Here is a 20,785-nt window from a genome sequence, read left to right as displayed (position 1 = left end):
GTCCTTTTAAAATACTGCTCCGAGTCTTCCTTTATTAGCTCTATTCATCCAGTGTCTGAGTTAATGAGCTTCCTTGTGCTCCCCAGGGCATCCTGTAACTTTCTCTAGCATAGTCAGCATCTTCTAACTGTATGATTGCCTGCTTCGCTGGAGCAAGCTTCTTGACAGCACGACTGTCTTTCATCAAGGTATCCCCACCAAAGAGAGAGCCTGTTACAGCGTATATATTTAATTAGTATTTATTGGATGAATGAAAATGCATTAACAATAGTCTATCCATTTTAATAAGATTTGAAGAGCACCACAAGGCTTGCTCAAAACATTTTCTCTGCCTGATTACAGTGATTGCAGAAATTCTTATCATTAGACTCCTCTGGGTTAAGCCACTGCTTCCAGGAGGTCCTGGTTAAATATATCAGTTAACTGAGAACAGTAAACTAATCAGCAGTTATGAACAGAACTGTCCTTAGTCTTAACAGAACAGATCATCTTTTTCAGGTTAAGGAAGTTCTCTTCTATTCCTAATATGCTAATAAGTTTTTCATTTCTTAATCATGAATGAATGTCAAATTTTATTAAACACCTTTTCTGCATTTAATGAGATGAGCATACTATTTTTCTCCTTTAATCGGCAAATTACAGTAAACTTTTATATGTCAAATCATCTGCATTGCTAACATAAATACAACTTGGTCATAATAGATTATTCTTTTTATAAATTTCTGCATTCAATTTTTTAACACTGTTTATAATTTTTGCTTCTATGTTAAATTGACCTATAATTATCCTTTCTCATACTGTTCTTAACTGATTTTGACATGCTTATGATAATTTCACATGGTAAGTTGGGAATATTCCCTTTTTTTTTATATTTTGAAACAGCTACGTAAGACTGGAATTACTTCTTCCTTCAGTAAAAACTCTTAAGTCTGGATTCTCTTTTAGGGAAGATCTACAGATTTCAAATATTTCATGACTAAAGAGCTACCTAGATATTTATGTTTTCTTAAGTCAGTTTTGGCAAATTGTAATTTGTTCATTTCATCTACGTTTTTACATTTACGTGCAAAAATTTGTCATAATATTCTCTTTTAATGTTTGCACACATTTAGTTATATCTCCTTTTCACTCCTAATTTTCTTTATTTTTACTTTCTTTTTAAAGTCAGCCACGCCAAAGGATTGTTAATTTTATTAATATTTAAAATAGCTGAATTTTGGCTTTCTTGATTCTCTGTATTAAACGTCTGTCTTCTGTTTCATTAATTTCCTTCTACTTTTTTTGCTTTATTATACTAGTCTTTTTCTAGCTCCTTAAGTTGAATACTTGGCTTGTAAATTTTCATCTTTTTTCTCCTAATATATCCGTTAAAGGTCAAATCCTGACTATCTGGGTTGAATTTCTGCTCTCACTTTCTAGCTGTGGGACCTTGGGCAACTTCTCTGTGTCTTAATTTACTCCTATGTGAAATGTGAATAGTAACAGTACCTACATCATAGGGTTAAGGTAAGGATTAAATAAGTTAATATAAATAAAACACTTAGAACAGTGCCAGTCACAGAGAAAGCCTTTAATAAATCCTAGCTATTATATAGTCAAAAATACTGTAATAACTTTGTATGATAACTAGTCTTCTCAGGGTGATCATTTTGCAATGTAAATAATGTCAAATCACTATGTTGAACACCTGAAACTAATACAATGTTGTATGTCAACTATACTTCAAATAAATAAATACATACATAAATAAATCTTAGCTATTATTAGTATATCTTGATTTATGAACTGGAATATAGCTATTGGCTCCTGATATGGAGGATGAGGAACCTGCTCATTCATACTATTCCCCTATCATCTCTTCATTTCCCAATGTTGATATTTACCTCTGGTTAGTCTACTTATTACCTTTATAACTTAAAAATATATTTAATCTACTATTTCATTTTTCACAAACAGTTGACACTTTGCAACTCAATTTCTCTCCAACTTTTTATTTTGAAAATCTCCAAAGTTACAGAAAATTTGACTCAGTTGCAGACACTGACACTTTCATCCTTCAATACTTGATCATCATTCTACATAACTACAATGCCAATGCCAGTACCAAACTAAAGAAATTTAACATTGAGATAAGAATATTACTTAATATAGAGCTCTCATTCAAAAATTTCCCCAATAGTGTAAATACTGTCCTTAATGATAGCTTTATTTTGGATCTGTGTTTCAAACAAGGGTCATACACTATATTTCAGTGTCACAGCTCTTTAGTCTCCTTTCATCTAGAAGATGTCTTCCATCTTTTATTAGAGTCACTTTCGTGTGTGTGTGTGTGTGTGTGTGTGTGTGTGTGTGAGGAAGATTGTTGCTGAGCTAACATCTGTGCCAATGTTCCTCTATTTTATGTGGGATGCCACCACAGTGTGGCTTGACAAGTGATGCTAGGTCCATGCCCAGGATCCAAACCTACAAACCCCAGGCAGCCAAAGCAGAGCACATGAACTTAACCACTATGCCACTGGGCTGGCCCCGAGATTCACTTTTTTTTTTGGAGTAAGATTAGTCCTGAGCTAACTACTGCCAATCCTCCTCTTTTTGCTGAGGAAGACTGGCCCTGAGCTAACATCCATGCCCATCTTCCTCTACTTTATACATGGGACGCCTACCACAGCACGGCTTTTTGCCAAATGGTGCCAAGTCCGCACCCAGGACCCAAACTGGCAAACCCCGGGCAGCCGAGAAGCGGAATGTGCGAACTTAACCACTGCGCCACCAGGCCAGCCCCAAGATTCACATTTTTAAAGTGTGGGTTAGTCAGTTGTTTTATAGACTAGATCATAATTTGAGTTTGCCTAATTATTTCCTTACACTTAGACTCAGATGAAATATTTTTGGCAAAAGAAGTATAGAAGTGATGTTGTGTCTTTCTCAGAACATCACATCAGGAGACACAAAATGTTGGTTTGTGCCATTTTGATAATGTCAAATTTGACCACTTGGTTAAGGATGGTTTACTTAGTTTTTGGCCTGAATGTACTTCAACATAGCTCAACAAAGCATTCACAAAAATTTTTAAATCCAGCATTTATATTTATCGTTTTCAGTCGGAGGGTTGCTCAAGGTACCTACTCTACCATCCTGATAGAAATGGAAAACGTAACTTGCTGAACTTTAACCAACAAGACTGAAACACTCCTTCAGTGAAAAGAAGTAATCTTATATTCCGATTTTGCTTAAAGAAACATGATGTTCTTTCCAAAGGCAAAGGCTTAAAAGAGATTCAACTGACAAAATACAACTCAACTGAATAATGCAATATAATCAGAACAAAAATTTCTTACCAGTCATAAAAAAAACCCATAGCAGAACACAAATTAGCTCCTCAAATTGAACATCTGTGGTGTAGCACTTTGAAGTGCTTTTACAGATAATACCCACATTTGATCTTGATAACATTCTTGTAAAACAGATATCATCAAGACCATTTGAGGCTCAGAAGATTAAGTGTCTTGCCTGAGGTCATGGAGTTTTGAACTATCTCAATTATGCCATTCAACCTCTTTCACATACCATGGATTCTACACTTACTTTCACTTAAACTAGAGTAAATAGCTAAATTACTAAAATATCTTTCTTAACAAGGAAAAACTTTCAAGATTAAATGATTTAAAGGAGTTTGAAACAAACATATTTCATATCCATTTTAAAATGAGGTGATTGTGAGGCAAGAAACACAAAAGAAGCATTTTGAATACAGCAAAGTGTACAGTGAAGTGGAACTCCGCCCGATCTTTTTGTGTCATCCTCTCACCTGACTATTTCAGACAAGGCTCTGGGGCTATTCATAGGGTTTTCATGGCTAATCTTTTCGGAAGTGGGTGGCCAGGTCCTTCTTTCTAGTCTGTCCTAATCTGGAAGCTCTGCTGAAACCTGTCCAGCATGGGTGACTCTGCTGGTATTTGAAATCCCAGGGGCATAGCTTTCAGCATCACGGCGACATGCAGCTGCCACAGTGTGAGAACCAACCGACAGATGGTGTGATTCCCTGATCAGAAATGAAACTGGGCTGCAGTGGTGAAGGCACTAAATCTTAACCACTAGACCACCACAGCTGGCTTCTAGGCATTTGTACATTGGTAAATCATGGGTGAGAGGCTGAGAAGCTGAGGAGAAGGTGATGGCTATGAAGCTGAGCAAAGCTTCCAACTGTCTTAAGGGGCTGGGGAACAAAAATTGGAATTCAAGGGGAACAGTCTCAGTAAACTTTTGGCTTTTGGTTGTGGATCCCAAGGTCTAGGGGATCACCAAGAAGGAGACTAGCCCAGCTTTGAAACAGCTCAATCAATGCTTGGATTAAGGTGATCTGCCCCACCCTGCCTACCAAAAGCAAAATAAAATTCTCTCTGGAAGAGATAATCTCATTTGGAGTTTCAAATTATCTTTTTAATTTTTTATATAAAAAGTCTGGCATTTAGTAATTACCAGGTATACCAAGAGTCAAAAACATATGGCCAAGAACTAAGAGAAACACATATAATAGAAAGAGATGTATAGATATTGGAGTTATCAGATAAGAACTTAAAGACAAAAGTGATTAACATGTTCAAGAAATCAGATGACAAGATATGGAATTTCAGCAAAGAACTGGAAATTATTGAAAAAATAAAATGAAAACTCTACAGCTGAAAAACATAATGGAAATTGAGAACTCAAGAGATGTGTTTAACATCAGATTAGACAAAGATAAAGAGAGGAATATTAAACTATAAGATAGGTGAAAAGAAAATATCTAGACTGAAGCACAGAGAAATAAAGACTAGAAAACACACAAAAACGTAGAACACAAGAGGCATACTGAACAGAGTAAAAAGGTCTAATATACATGTATTTAGAATCCAAGAAGGAGAAAAGAGAAAGAAATGAGAAGCAATGTTTGATTTGAATGGACAAAAACTTTCCCAAATGACAAATGACATCAAGCTACAGATTCAAAAAAGACCACAAGCCCCAAAGAACACCACATTAGACACACATCATAAAAAAAAAAATACTAAAACTAAAGACAAAAAAATGTTTAAAAAGTAGTCAGAGGAAAAAGAGCTATATTATTTTAAAGTTGATATCTAATTTCATAACGCAAAAATATGGAAGCCAGAAGAAAATGCAATAACATCTTGAAGGTACTGAAAGAAAACTATCCTAGAATTCTATACCCACTGACAATATTCTTCAAAAATAAAGGTTAAATAAAAGCATTTTCTGAAAAACAAAAACTGAAAGAATTCGTCACTAACAGATCTGTACTAAAGAAAACATACCACACATTTAAGCATATTCTTTAGGCAGAAGAAAAATAATCCCAGATGGAACATAAAGATAAAGGAAAGAACGAGAAGCAACGGAAACCTGGATAAATATACAAGTATATTTATTTATTTTTTCCAGATGTACATCATATTTCGAATTCTGTATACATTACATCATGTTCACCACCCAAACACTAATTATAGTGCATCCCCTCACATGTGAGCCTAATCACCCCTTTTGCCCTCCTCCTCCCTACAAGTATATTTAAATGAACATTGACAATATAAACAATAATAATAATAATGTCTTATGGAGTTTAAAATATATGACATGAACAGCACCAAGACAGGACATGTATGGCGATAAATGGAGTTAAAATATCCTAAGGTCTTTGCATTATCCAGGAAGTAGTAAAATTACTAATTTATATTAGACTTAAATAAATCAAGGATGCATATTGTTATCTCTTGGATACCCACCAACAAAATGTAAAAGAAAGTATAACTATCAAACTAATAGAGGAGGAAAAAACAGATTAAAAAAAAAATACTTGGTCAAAAAGAGGGCAAGGAAGGAGGAAAAAAGGAACACAAAAGGAGTGAGACAAACAGACAACAAAGAGAAAAATGGTAAATTTAAATCCAAATTTGTCAGTAATTACATTAAAAGTAAACAGACTAAATATCCAATTAAAATACAAAGACTAGATTTTAAAGACTCCAACTATATGCTATTTAAAAGATACAACTTAAAGATGCAAACAGGTTAAAAGTAAAAGACATACCATGCTAACTCTAACCAAAAGAAAGTTGGTGTAGTTAAACTAATATCAGAAAGAGTAGACTTTAAAGCAAGAAACATTTCTAGAGGAACATCTCATAATGATAAAAAGGTCCAGCCACCAGGTAGCTACTGCAACTCTAAATTCATATGCATCCAGAAACACAGTCTCAAAATCTATAAAGAAAAACATAACAAACCAAAAGAGGAAAAGACAAATACATAATCAAAGTGGAAGATTTTATCATACCAATCTCTGTAACTGACAGAACAAGCAGATAAGAAAATCAGCAAATCAAATCACTTTGTCTTCACTCTGAAGCAGGGCTTCTTAACAAGAGGACCACAGACCTCCCAAGGATTTTGTTGTTGTTGCTTTAAACAGAATTCAAGAGTCCATGAACTTGGACAGGAACAAAATTAATCTTTACTTTCACTAACCTCTATCTGAAATAAAGCATTTGCTTCAATTCCAAACATAAGCAACAAACCACAGTAATATTAGCTGCACTTGTGACAATTTTCACCAACAGAAATAACAGATATTTTCATATTATATTATAGATAACTTGCTAGGTACGTCATATACATCTTCACTTCAAAATATGGTATTGCTCTGCCTGTCACTGGATCTTGTTATTTAATTTATTAATATAGAAGCACATATATTACTGTATCACAAATTTACTTTTAAAAAATATTTTCTGACTCTTACAATTGATTTTCCTTGTAATTCTACATATTTCATTTTATACATTTAAAAAAATTATTCTGAGAAGGAGTCCAGAGACTTCACCAAACCTGAAGAGACTGGCACAAAGATAGTTAAGAGCCTTTGCTTTATAAACAATATTTATAACCTACGTCTCCCAGCAGCTCTTTAGGCCCACACTTCCTACTATTATACCTCACCCTGGAGCAAAGAAGTTCCCGAGGCAGACCTCAAATTCTCTGAAGGGAGGAAGAGAATATTTCTTTAACGCTTTTATTATGAGTTTGGGAAATGTTTTCTCTAACATCTAGTTCATAGCTCATTCAAGTTTGTACTTACAATCGAAAGGACTAGCGTTCTTGATCCCAAAAGTAGTTGTCCCCTCTATAAATAAAAATCTTACCTTGCCACTAATACAGGTTACCCCAGATCCTTGGGAGTACAGGTTAAGAAGAACCTAACCCACTGGAATAAACCGCAATTCCGGTCTAGACGGATTCGATTTTCCCTCTAAGGAAAAGTATTTCCTTAATCATTATCCAAAGTCAACAGTGGTGACTCTCCAATACACTAAAGGTATTTTGGAGATTCAGGATAATCTCCTCCCTAATAAGAACAATAAAAATATTTGTATAGCATATTAACAGTTCCCAAAACACTTCCAAATATATGCTATCTCATTTAATCATCATAAGACTGCAAAGAAGGCAGAGTAGATATGGTCAGCTTCACTTTGTCAATGAAGAAAGCAAAATTTGGAGGTTAAACGACAAATAGTTACACAACTAGCAAGTGGCATGGATAGAACCAGAACCCATTTCTTCAGATTCCTAGGCCAGTACTTTTTTCATTGTACCTCACTGCTAAAGATAAGATATTATGTGAATTTCCTTAACAGAATAATGGCCTGTCAAATATCTCATCCTACTGGCTTTACTATTTGTCCTAGTGTGACCTGAGCAAAAGAGTAAAAATTATCACTGATCCTGTACATGTCTATTATAGGGTCCAATTAACAATAATTTCCTAACAAACAGTCTTAAATGTTATACTTCTGTTTCACCACAAGTAGCCTAAAGTAGTGATCACTTCAGAATCTCTACTGTCCCAAAGGATGACATAATTAGAACTGTCTGTCCTCCAAGACCATTGGGACCAATTCCATCTCACCTATCAACTGCCCCAGCTTTTCTTGTCATCCCTACCACCTGAATTCTCATCTCTATGATGCTATTTATCCCTTGGTCTGACCCAATCCCCTACCCTTGCTCCCCTCAAACCCCTCCACTGCCCTGGAACTCCCTCTTTGTGGTCAGGAAACTCTCACATTCTCTGAATGGAAATTCCCCTACCTCCTGGGCCTTTTTTGGCTGATGTCTCAGGACACTGCTTTTCCTCTGTTTCTCTCTCAGTTTATTATCACATTTACATCAGGGGCAGAGGATAAGTTTACTATTTTCCATATTCTTCATTGCCATTTCCAGACCATTATTTCTCCCCATTCTTACAAACTCCATGCTTTTCTGAGGCTCATACCATCCAGCACTACCACTTTCTCTTCCTCTTTATTATCATTTATTGGTCACCTCAAAGTCAAACTGTCCTCAATCATTCCTCTTCACTATTCTCCAAGTCTTTGAGATCCACATAGATGACTCCATCAAAACTTCAACTCTCAGGTTGATCTCCTCAACAATGATACTTTTTTACTCCAGTTAATCCATCATTTGCATTATTATACCCTGAATCTTGTCATCATCAGAAAGAGAAGTACCAGTGATCAAATACCTCCCTCTTCAAACCTAAGTTATTATCCTTCAAGCTTTTCTTATACTTGGTACATCCATTTCAACAGCTTTCCAATCTCATTGAGACCTCCATTCTGTTGACTCCATTGTTCTCTCCTTTTTCATCAGCACCCGCTTCCTCTCCTCACATCCCTTTATGTCCAGTCCGTATTTCAGAGCCCACTTTTATCATAATTATTGTGTCAAGATCTATAACTCCTTTGTCCCTCCCTCTTTGCCCATGCCTATTAAGACCCCAAACCTGTATGAACCTATGAACCTATTTCATCAGTCTTCTCTGTGCTTACACCCAAGCAGCTGAACTTTGGTGAAGAAAAATCATACAATTAGGTGTGCTGTTTTCAATTTATATACACGACCTCCAACTTCAAATAGGCATTCAACGTTGCTAAGCACACCTACTGTTCTCCTCTACTAAGCCTGCACCCTCCGCCCTCACCAAGAGGTCTATTTCATGCCTACTTTTCTCTCCTGAAACTTCCTAAGCTTCTATTCATTCTCCTCATTACCAGCTCATAATCTTGCCTCATTAATCCAGACTGGAACTCCCTCATCTTTCCATCTCAAAATCAAAAAAACTTCCTGCAATTGCACCCATCTTATTCTAATCTAGTATGCGTTATTCCATCTCCTCAACTACCCAGGAAGACTACTTGTAATGGTCCAACTTGCATCTGATTTTAAGTTTTGAAGCTGTCAATTATCTACTCTCCACCAGCAAATTTAACTACATTCACACCTATCTCATCCCCATATGTATATGTATACCATAACACTGGAAGTACTCTTTTTTATCCAATCCTTCAATCTATGCTCTAGATTATATCTTAATCTGCTTCTCTAGGGACTTTGCTCTATCAATTACCACTACCTTATATATTCAGTCTCAATCTCTCTCCTTTCTCTTCCTCCCTTCTCTCTTTACTGTCTCCTTCAAGTCTTTTTTTTTTTTTTTTTTGCATTTAAAAAATAGCCTTTACTTAAAATAAGTTACATAGAGTCAGAAGTATACCTAAAATCTGGGATATATAGTTCTCTGCTGTTTTTTGACTAATTTATTTCTACTTTTTCTCATAAACTCCATATACTAATAACCCTAAATGCTGCATATTTTCTGACTCAGAACATTCAAAAACCATTCATTCAACAAGCATTTATTGCCACCCACTATGTTCTATACACTGTTCCAGGCACTGGGAATTCAGCAATGAAATATATGGCTTAAGCCAGGCAATCATCATTAAGACACTGAAATAATATCGTTAGTTACCTAACCAGCTCAATTTTATCCATTTCCATTATTCTGTCCTAACAGAAACTATCCCTTCCTCACGTAGCCATATGCCTCATGGAAAGCTGATACCATCTCCAAGGGTGGTCCCAATTATTCTTTTTTTTCAGCTTCACTGATGTCTAACTGACAAATAAAAATTGTATATATTTAAGGTGTACAACTTCATGTTTCAATATACGTATACACTATGAAATGATCACCACAGTCAAGCTAATTAACATCTATCTATCTATCTCATATAGTTATTATTTTCTTTCTTTTTTTCCCCCTGTGGTAAGAATGTCTACGATCTATCATCTTAGCAAATTTCAAGTATACAATAGAGTATTCTTTACTATAGTAAAGAATCCACGCTATACATTAGATCCCAGAACTTACTCATCTCGCATAACAAAAACTTTGTATTCTTTGTCCTTCAAGTCTTTCTTAAACCAAAAAAAAAGGTTTTCCTTCAATCTCACGATCTCTCTTCACTCCTCTCCTAAAGAGTTGTTCAGTCACTTAACTCAACTCCCATTCATTCCTGATCTGCTGCAATCCAGCTTATGCTGATCATTCAGCTGAAATGGCACTTTTAGAAAGGTCTTCAAAGGCCTCTTTGTTGACCATTAGATGGATATTTTTCAGTACTACGTTAATTGATTGCTCTGTATCACTTTACAAAGATAATTACAGAATGCCTCTTTTCTTGCTTTCTGTGACAATCTCCTGAGCACTCTGACAGTACAGGTCTCATCCCCTTCTAGTTTCCTAAATTGCCTCTGATGAAAGTATCAATAAGCAGTGAAAGGCTAGAAGGCAGGAAGCAGAAGGAAGAAAGTAAAAGAAACAAGAATAATCTGCTGGCCTGTGAAGAATCAAATGCTAACTAAAAGAATCAGACTTATGAGTGTGAGTACAGTTCACAAATCATCATCAAATTTCATTTTATAGATGAAGAATTCTAGGTTTAAATTTCTGTGCAATCAGCAGCAAAAGTTCTAAGACCAGAGAATCTGGCCATTCATGCTCTAACCATAAAGGAAAGGCTGATACCACCTTTCCAATTTGCTCTACCTTTGCTTAGGTAACAAATGAGTTCCACTTATCCTGTTCCTGTCTTCACTGTGTGTATATATGCAACTGTCCTACTGCCATCATTGGAGCACCGAGTAGAATGCACAGTCAAAATCTACTAGGGTCAGCACATTTCTTTTAAACTACATTAAAGAGGAATTCACTGAGTATTTTAAATACTCTGTATGCTGTACACGACAAAACAAACTATTTATTTATACATATGATTTAAACCTTTTTATCTGAAGTGCAAGCCTGTCTAAACATGAGGCCTGGTAACTAGACATTAACTAAAGCTGCCCTACATTATTGGTTCTTTAAGATTTTTCCTTATAACAGTACTATGAAGCAGCCCATATATACATGATATAACCTTGCCTTAGATTTCAGAAAGTATAAGTTTTATTTCAAACAGTGATTTTCAGTGATATAGGTAAATGATTTAATCTCATACTCTTTTAGCTTTCCTTTTAATTGAATCAGTAATCAGCCCATCAGTTAACCCAACGCACAGGGATGTTGAACAGGAACCAGGTAAAATTTCTAAGTATCCTGGACTCCTCATAAGAAAGGTTACTCCAGGCAACTCTACTGATTTCTGGCATTAGACTCAAACAGGCAGTTAGACAGCAGAAGGATATTCAAGCAAGCAGAAAGAAAAAAGATCTATATTGTATGTTATTTCAAACAAAGATACTCAGATAAATGCAAAGAATAGTCTAGTTTTTTAAAAAAGAAAACAGTAAAGTAACTCAAAGAAAAGGAGCTAGATATTAGAAAATAACCTTAAGTAAGAGGAAGAGGTTGTTGAGACAGCTTAGCAGAGACAAAAGGCACTGAAGAACAGAGTCATCCATATTCCCACACTGTAAGATAAGGCAGATAAAAAGCCAATTAAACTATGTACAGATTTTTTAAAAAAATAATGTAGGGAAGATAACTTGGCTGGCTGGTCTGTCCATCAATGAAAAATTATTTGGTTTTCTTTAAAATTTGTTCTATAGAATACATGCTTGTGTAAAATGTATTATTAACATTATTCACTTCAAATTTCCCCTCCTTAACTGAAGCCACCACAGTCTCTTTTCTTTATCACACTGTTGACTCTATAGTTGGTGTAACATTATTCTAAATAAGTCAGCAAGACAGAAGTTACATGAAGAGACAGATAGCTGCCTGAAAAACTATGTAATACCTGATGCTCTGAAAACTTTATGCTCAGCAAAGAAATAACTGAGACTATTCTCAAATTTGAATGATGTGCCATTAGTCTGGTCTTTAGCTTTTAATATTATCATTCATAAGTATGGCTTCAGTATACAACTAATACTGCACAGAATAAGCCTAAGGTGCATGTTTTGGACATGTGCTCTGCCACTGCAGCAACAAGGAATCATGAACTTACTTCTCATGCAAAGTTCATAGTGCCAGATTATGTTCCGATTTCACTGATTACTGCATCATTTCACAAAGGTTAATTAAATTAAATTGTAACAAAGGAAAAAAGAGATTTAGTGTGTTAAAATAGCCCCTATCACCAGGATTATTTTACATTTTTCATACTTCCCATTTTAGAACTTTGTCTAAGATTATGCTGGCTGAGACCAGTTTTCTAATACTGACAAAGGCAATTATTATTAAAGTGTATAGATGCCATTCAAAACAGTCATGAAAACTGGAAACTATGGTAAATGGTATGGTTAGTTACATGACACAATGTTCATAATATCTACAGAGAACATTAAAAACAATCTTGCAATCCTGGTATAGCTCAAATTATAAATTATGAAAATATACTACATATAACAATAATAGCTTCAGCTATTCATTCTATAAAATCAAAATAAGGAAGGTAGGAAGGTAGATAACTAAAAATGAATATAACAGAAGATAAATACCTTTAGTTGATTGTTAAATGAATCCATTTCAGATAGCTTAGATGCAGTTTCTTTTTCAAGAGCATCTAATTGTTCCTTAAGTCTTTGGCATAATTCTTCCTTTTCTAATGATTTTTTATGAAGTAAACCGATCCCTAAATCTGAAATACAAACATCAGACAGTTTACATTTGGTAGAAATTCCTATGTCATTATCAGTAATTCACATTTACTACCTGGTCAAATGGGTGTAACTAGAAAAAAACAAAGGATGTACGTGCATAACGTGGATCAGATGAAGAGAAAAAGACTCCGTGGTCATTTCCTCTTTGTCAGATCATATCATGGGAAGATCCTCATAGGGAAATGTTACAAGAACTGGTTCTGTACTCAAAAGCACCAGGACTTGAAGTAACACTCCACTTTGGGTAAGGCGCTTCACCAATCTGATCCTCAGGCCCTGCCTCTATACAGTGGGCATATCACCCACCTCATTTATGAGGTGAGGGATATAAAGCCGTTAGTCTGGCCCATTGTAAATACTCAAATTAATAGCAGCTACTGTTAAAGCAGCTTTCTATTTATTCTTAGTGCTCCCAAGAAGAGAGGAATATTCATGGCAAGGACTCAATAAATCTAGTAACTGGATTATTGAGTAATATTATTTTAGGAGGTAAGTACAGAGAGGGCTTCATTTTATATGATCTTTTCTTATAAACGTGGGGATGGAGAAACTAGATGGGAATATATAATGCAGATTATACTACAATAAATTAAAATAGCAATCTTACTATCTAAATACATATTTTAAAACTTTATGGCATTTTTAAAAGTACAGAAATCTAGTATAAAATTTAAATAAAATGAGGCATATAGAGTAAAAAGTAAAAAGTTCCCTTCATGTCAACCCCCAGCTTATCTTCTCTTAGGCATTTACATTTAGATATATGCATATTCAACATTCATTTCCACAGGGTTTTAATGAGATCATATGGTCTACATTGCTCAGCAACTTGTTTTAAACTTAATAACACACGCTATCAATCAACACAACAGATCTAGTTCATTCGTTAAAATTGCTCCATTTTAGTCTACATTATGGCTATTCCATAATTTATGTAACTATTCCCTTTTTGACAGGCATTTAGGTTGTTTCTAATTTTCTACTATTACATAAAAACGTTGCAATAAATATCCTTGTACATACATTTTAATGCATGTGTAAAAGTATTTTATAAAGCGAGGTGAAAGAACTGCCATATAAAAGGATTTGAACACTTTAAATTTGGACACTGCCAAACCGCCTTTCCAAAAAGCTGTACCAATATACAATGACACCAAAGAACCTGTTTCTACATACCCTCGTCAGCACTGGATATTACCAATCTTTTTTCATCATTATTTTTTTTTTTTCAAAGATTCTATTTTTCCTTTTTTTCCCCAAAGCCCCCCGGTACATCATTGTGTATTTTTAGTTGTGGGTCCTTTTAGTGTGGCATGTGGGATGCTGCCTCAGCATGGCCTGATGAGCAGTGCCACGTCCGCACCCAGGATCCGAACCAGCGAAACCGTGGGCCGCCACAGCGGGAGCATGTGAACTTAACCACTGGGCCACTGGACCGGCCCCATCTTTTTTCACTATTGCTAATTGGCAAAAAATAAATCTTGTTTCAATTTGTATTTTCTTGAAGCGGAATAAACATCTATTTATATATTTATTGGCCATTATCTTGAATTGCCTCATCTCATTCTTGGCCCGTTTTTTTCCCTATTAGGTTCTCTTAATTTCTCATTTGTAGAAGCTCTACATTCTTGTTGCAGTATATATATTTCAAATTTTTTACTATTGATATCATTCACCATGAAAAAGTTTTTCACTTTTATGTCATCATGTCTGTAAATATTTTCCTTCATAGCTCTATGTATTGTTTGAAGAGAGTTTCCTGGCACCCAGATTATAAAAATGTTTGCTTGTTTGTAATATTTTTGTAGTTATTTTTTACGCTTAGCCTCTTATTTTATCTAGAACTTATTTCTGTAAAGAGTTTCCCCACTCCCCTTTTCAGATAATCAACTGTCCCCTAAATCACTTATTCAAAGGATAATAATTATTGAAAGCCCATCCTTTCCCCACTGATGTGAAATGCCAACTTTATCCTATCCTAAATTGCCATGCATCCATCGGCCTGTTTCTAGATTCTCTGTTCAGTTCCATTGTTCTGTGTTTCTATTTCTGATCAATAACACATTAATTTAGGCATTATAACTTTTATAACATGTTTTAATATCTGGTAGAGCTAGTCTCTTCACCCCACCAATGTTTTTCTTTTTCAAGTCTTCCCTAATCTTGCACATTTTCTCTTCTACGTAAATTTGTGAATTATCTTGCCAAGTTTCATTTAAAGAAACCTGAATAGACCTGAATATATGGATGAACAAGTAGAGAACTGACATCTTTATAATACTGAGCTACTTCATTCAGGAACATAATATGTACCTAACCTATCCAGGAATCTTTACGTCTATCAGTAAAATTTTATAGCTGTACGTTTCTTCTTTATTCAATAACAATGAAAATGCTAATATAAGACCTTTTTTCATGATATTTTCTAATTAAATACTTTTGATACATAGTAAGGTTACTGGTTTTTATATGCTAATTTTTTTATCTAGGCACCTTGCTAAATTTTCTTATAATTCTAATAGTTTTCCAGTATTTCAACAGATATTTAATCATTAAATTACACATCTCTTAGAAGCAAGGCACTGCACTATGGTCAATGGTAGGTAAAAAACAAGGATAAGGCATGCATCCTGTCCTCAAGTAGTTCAGAGTCTAGTTAAGTTGGAAGACAAGCAGTATGAAAAAATAAGTTCATAAACATTCTTTGTATCCTTCAAAATGAGCATCACTAATAATGGATCTTTCTTCTTTTCTGAGGAAGATTAGCCCTGAGCTAACTACTGCCAATCCTCCTCTTTTTGCTGAGGAAACTGGCCCTGAGCTAACACCCATGCCCATCTTCCTCTACTTTATACGTGGGATGCCTACCACAGCGTGGCTTTTGCCAAACGGTGCCATGCCCTCACCTGGGATCTGAACTGGCGAATCCCCGGGCCGCCAAGAAGCAGAATGTGCGAACTTAACCACTGCATCTCCAGGCCGGCCGCAATAATGGATGTTTTAATACTGAATTTGATTATATCATATCTACAAGCACTGTGTTAGGTACCTAAAAGACAGAGAGCCAACAAGGTAGTACAGTGGGCTCTTAAACAGACAAGAATTTGACAACTCCTATCACCATCTTGGGCAACTACTTAGTTTCTCTGAGTCTCCGTTTTCCTGAGTTGCATAACGGGAATAACAACAACTACTTCACAGGGCTGTTGTAGAGATTAAAGAAAACAATGCATGAAAACTGCCTAGTACAATGCTTGGTACACGGCTGGTAATCTTAAATGTTAATGGTTATGGAGACAAGAGTCTAAGGGATGCAGGGTACTTTGCAAATTCCAAACAAAAGCTTCCTTTTTTGAACTGGACTACAGCAAAAATAAATAAGTAACAGCAAAATTGGATCACATTCCACAGAGAAAGAGTAGCACTACCAGGTCCCCAATAAGACATACTCTACACTCCATTGACAATCCAAACACTAACAACGACGATGAGGAGGATGATAGACTTTTTGCCACTGAACAGATCAGGAGTGCTGGTTCATCCTGCCTCTGGAATGCCCTTGGAGGGGCGAGGTGGGAGCTGATACACTCTGAACAGCCAAGACAAGAAACACATGCAAGGAAGAGTGTCTGAGAAGAGACATGGACAGGCTTTATCAGGGGAAGGTGGGAGATATAACATGAGCAGTTCTCACAAGAGTGAACTTCTCTGTTCCTGGTGTTTCTTTCATGTGAAGGGCCCTTTACCAGCACAACATTCCCAGCTTCTTTCCACCCCTTCACTAATTGGTGAGCTCAAGATAACAACCTGGGCATACACAGCCTAGACCCTTCTTATGCCTTGCTGTCTTGAGATTGAACTGCCCACAGGAAATCTGCGTCCTACTTTGTTCACACACCCAGTGTTTCACAGGTGCAGCCATACCACACCCAGATAAGCCATGCTGTCCAGTATCAGCTTTATCAATAATGAGGTGATAGTTTGGTCTCATATGTCTTGTTCCTTTGCCTTATTTCTCAATTTGCTCAGAACTTGGGTAAAGAAGAAGGGTACTATTAACTGGACCTCCTAAACAGCCAAAAGTATAATACAGATCCCTGGAATGGAAAGATTAACAGACACTCCACTGGGAGACATTTAGGATACTTCAGCCAGTTCTAATACAGCATTTGCAGATTTACTTTTCATTAATGAAACTTTCTTCTGCTATATTGTTACTGGCATACTATCCAATATACACTTTTTTTGTTTTTCAGTTTTCTCGTTAAGACTTGAAGGAAGAAAAATGTTATATTCCCACAAATTATCTTGGAATATTTTGTTCCACAGGCGTCAGAGGGCCAAGTTGGTAAAATTCTTTATATGAATCACAGAGTTAGATGACATAAGAGGCCTGGGAAGGGTATACCATTCTGTTTGGGCCTGTCACTACACTCTCACCCTCGAATCCCACAGGTTTGGCCCTATAGTGAAGTCTCCTCCCAGACAGTTCTTTACAATTAGTGCAGGATTTTGCCAAAATGCACATATAATCTTTAATGTTAGAACCAAACTTGTATCTTATTTAATTGTAGTCTAATACTTTGATTGATATTTGAAATACATAAATAAAAATGTTATCAAGATAGGAAGGTATACCACAATTATTACTTATTTTATTTTTATTTACTTTTTATTATTAAAACTGCTCTAAGGGGCCAGCCCAGTGGTGTAGTGGTTTGTGCACTCCACTTCAGTGACCCAGGGTTCACAGGTTTGAATCCAGGGCACGGACCTGCACACCACCTGTCAAGCCCTGCTGCAGTGGCGTCCTACAAACAAAATAGAGGAAGACTGGCATAGACTTTAGCTCAGGGCCAATCTTCCTCAACAAAAAAAAAAGAAAGAAAGAAAGAAAGCTCTAACATCTGTGACATTTTTCACATTAATTTGAAATTTTTAACTACAGATAAAAAATATTACTTGTAACAGAATAATGCTATTTTAAAAAGTAACAGAATATGACCAAAACAGTCATTCAGAAAAGTATAAAAGAGGCAAAATAAACCTTAGAGACTTACCAGGTGTGTTACCGAGCTGCATATTTTTAATTCTTTCATTTAATAATTGCTTCTCAGGTACCAAATAGATAAGCTTATTTTGATATTCCTTATAAAAAGAAAAAGCAGTGCTTGATTAAAACTCTGCAATGTTGTCTAAGAATTTTTTGAAAACTTAAAAATATGATTTAATCACTCTTGAAACTTAGTATAGAATAATACATAGTTGTAAACTGCTTACAACTCATGAATAAAATAGAATGGAAGTACACATGATTTATATTTAAATATAAATCCATTTATGAATGACTGGCTGAAATTAAAAGCTGGTGAAGAAAGCCTTTGTTAACGGGGTATATCTAAAAGCCTTACAATTTTCAGCGTACTGATGTGACAGTGGGCCCAGGCTAAGAGGTGCCTTCGGTATCCGTACTAATGGTGTATGTAAGCAGGCCTTGACACTCCAAATGAACACGTGTACATCAAAGAGAGACTCAAAACTCAGGGATAGCTAAGGAAGCAGATTTAAATCAGATAGCAAATGTTATTTGAACTTTGTCTATATCTGCTGTGACAAAGTGAAAAAACTGATTAATTGCCAGTCCACACAGAAAGTGAAATTTGATAGGAGGACTCTAGAGATGCAGAATGCAAGCAGAATCCCTATTTTGCAAACTATAAGAACTGAACTAGACCCTACTACACAAGTAAAGAACAGAATTACCAGGTCCCTAGTGATATTTTCAACATTCTCACCACAATTCTGAAAAGAATAACATTAAGTCAAAATTTCCTAAAAGTAGTAGCAATAACCTTAATGTAATATGTGTATTTATTTATTAAAGACCTAAAATACAATGTGATAAATGTCCATTTACGTATAAATATTAAGCAGAATTTAACCAGATGTCTAGCAGAACTTTAAGGGGTCTATGAGCTTCCTGATATTATATACGAGACAGTGTATATTCACATCTTCCTAGGAAGGTGGTTTACCAGAGACTCAAAGGGGTTCATGACCCCAAAAGCAAAAACCACCCTATTAGAAAGAATTATTAATAACTGTTCATGTTTAAGGACAATTCAGCAGCAAAGGACTTACCTGAAGTTCTTGTTGGAGTTGCTTGATTTCCATAATTTCCAGGTCGCACTGCTTATCCAGAACTTCTAGTTCAGTCTTTTGTGTTTGCTTTCTGAGTCGGACATCTTGAAGTCTGCCTGAGATCTGCTGATGTTTGCCATTCTATAGGAAGAGCGTATAAATATATGGTAACATAAAATTCTAATAGAAAATAATCTTATCAGGAGAATAGTATTTTTATTTAAATTTTTTCATGTCATTTATACTCAGTATGAGATAAATGTCTAAAACCAAGTAGAATATGTTTTAGAGTTCTATCTGTTAATTTGAGAGCCATTAGCAGGAAATGCACCATTCTTAGAGCACAAGACCCCATATATCAAGATGAGAAAGCACAAACATAAGACACTGATTTTTTTTCTGAATTCAGCATTGAGGTGTTAATTTATAATATTAAAATAGAGACAATCTCAAAGAATAATGAGGAGGCATAAATGTTTGCATGTGGCATTTAGCATTAACTTCTCGGAGCCTCTATTTCTACCCTCGATGCCATCTAATTCCATCTAACTAAACAGTGTCCAGGAGGGCCTTTTGGGCCACAATTCTCTTCTCCTATACCAATACTCCTTTCCTCTTCTTCTGAGAAGTAGGGAAAAAGAAAAAACAGAGAGCAGAGATTCTCAATGGAGACGAGAAGAAGGGTAAGGTGTCATGAACTGAACTGTGTTCCCCCTCAAAATTCCTATGTTGAATTCCTAACCCCCAGTACCTCAGAAGGGGAGTGCATTTGGAGAAAGGGCCTTTAAAGAGGTAGTTAAGGGTTAAATGAAGTCACATGGGTGGGCTCTAATTCAATCTGACGGCTGTCCTTATAAGAAGAGAAAATATGGACATAAAAGAGACACCAGAGATGCACAGGTAAAGTAAAGACCAAGTGAGGACACAGCAAGAAAGCAGCCATTTGAGGCCAAGGACAGAGGCCTCAAAAGAACCCAAACCTGCTGACACCTTGATCTTGGAATTCCAGCCTCCAGAACTGTGAGAAAATTAATTTCTGTTGTTTAAGCCACCTGGTCTGTGGTATTTTATGGCAGCCTTTGCAAATTAATATAGTAGGGTGAAGAGAAATGAGACCCCTGGTTAAAAATCACTGATAATGAAAATTTCGTATTTGAGAAGTACATGCTAAAGGGAATACGCTATGTCCATCCTAGAGCTCATGTTATTATCTTCAGCATGTGTAAGTATAGGTTCTGGACCTTTCCAGACTCTGCACAATAATCTATGCTACTGCTTGGTGCATTACTCCAGTTCTTGAAGGAAAAACAATCAATCTTAAGATGACCCCCCATTATATTTCTAAGGAAAAATATATAGTCAAGATAATGGTTCAGACAGATATCCAAGTAGCTACACAAAGCAGTTCAAGTTATTTAAGCCTGTTTTGTGGTACTATGGCATGATTAATAATTATGGCATGTTTTTCTATCCATTCAAAGGCATAGAATAGGACCTTTCTGACTAAAGATATTGTGATAATTTTTCAATGTAATTCAAGTCATCAACCCAATAAAATGTTGGACTAAATTAAAAAAGATCTAAATTTGGCTCTACCACATGGCTACACATGCATTTTTGCAAAACTCTA

At 35.7% G+C, this 20,785-nt stretch overlaps 1 protein-coding gene across 18 annotated transcripts in view; it reads right to left on the bottom strand.

Moving 5' to 3' along the window:
- Nucleotides 1-20,785, bottom strand: part of ITSN2 (intersectin 2) — a 134,485-nt gene that overhangs the window by 62,576 nt on the left and 51,124 nt on the right. For 9 of the 18 annotated variants that reach the window (XR_011526657.1, XR_011526656.1, XR_011526659.1 and 6 more), the window contains exons 14-17: nucleotides 19,156-19,296; nucleotides 18,075-18,162; nucleotides 12,853-12,992; nucleotides 11,740-11,820 (exon numbers count right to left, since the gene is read on the bottom strand). Coding sequence is in view for 14 of the 18 variants with exons in the window: in XM_070574291.1 (XP_070430392.1) it covers nucleotides 11,740-11,820; nucleotides 12,853-12,992; nucleotides 18,075-18,162; nucleotides 19,156-19,296 (450 nt within the window). In the remaining 4 variants the exon portion in view is untranslated. The remainder of the gene's footprint in view (nucleotides 1-11,739; nucleotides 11,821-12,852; nucleotides 12,993-18,074; nucleotides 18,163-19,155; nucleotides 19,297-20,785) is intronic. The other 9 variants (XR_011526658.1, XM_070574295.1, XM_070574303.1 and 6 more) reach the window with 1 other exon arrangement.

This window comes from Equus przewalskii, chromosome 14, assembly GCF_037783145.1.
Source record: "Equus przewalskii isolate Varuska chromosome 14, EquPr2, whole genome shotgun sequence".
NCBI classification, from domain to species: Eukaryota; Metazoa; Chordata; class Mammalia; order Perissodactyla; family Equidae; genus Equus; species Equus przewalskii.
The sequence above is the reverse complement of the archived record's forward strand: the minus strand, read 5'-3'. Positions and strand labels throughout refer to the sequence as shown.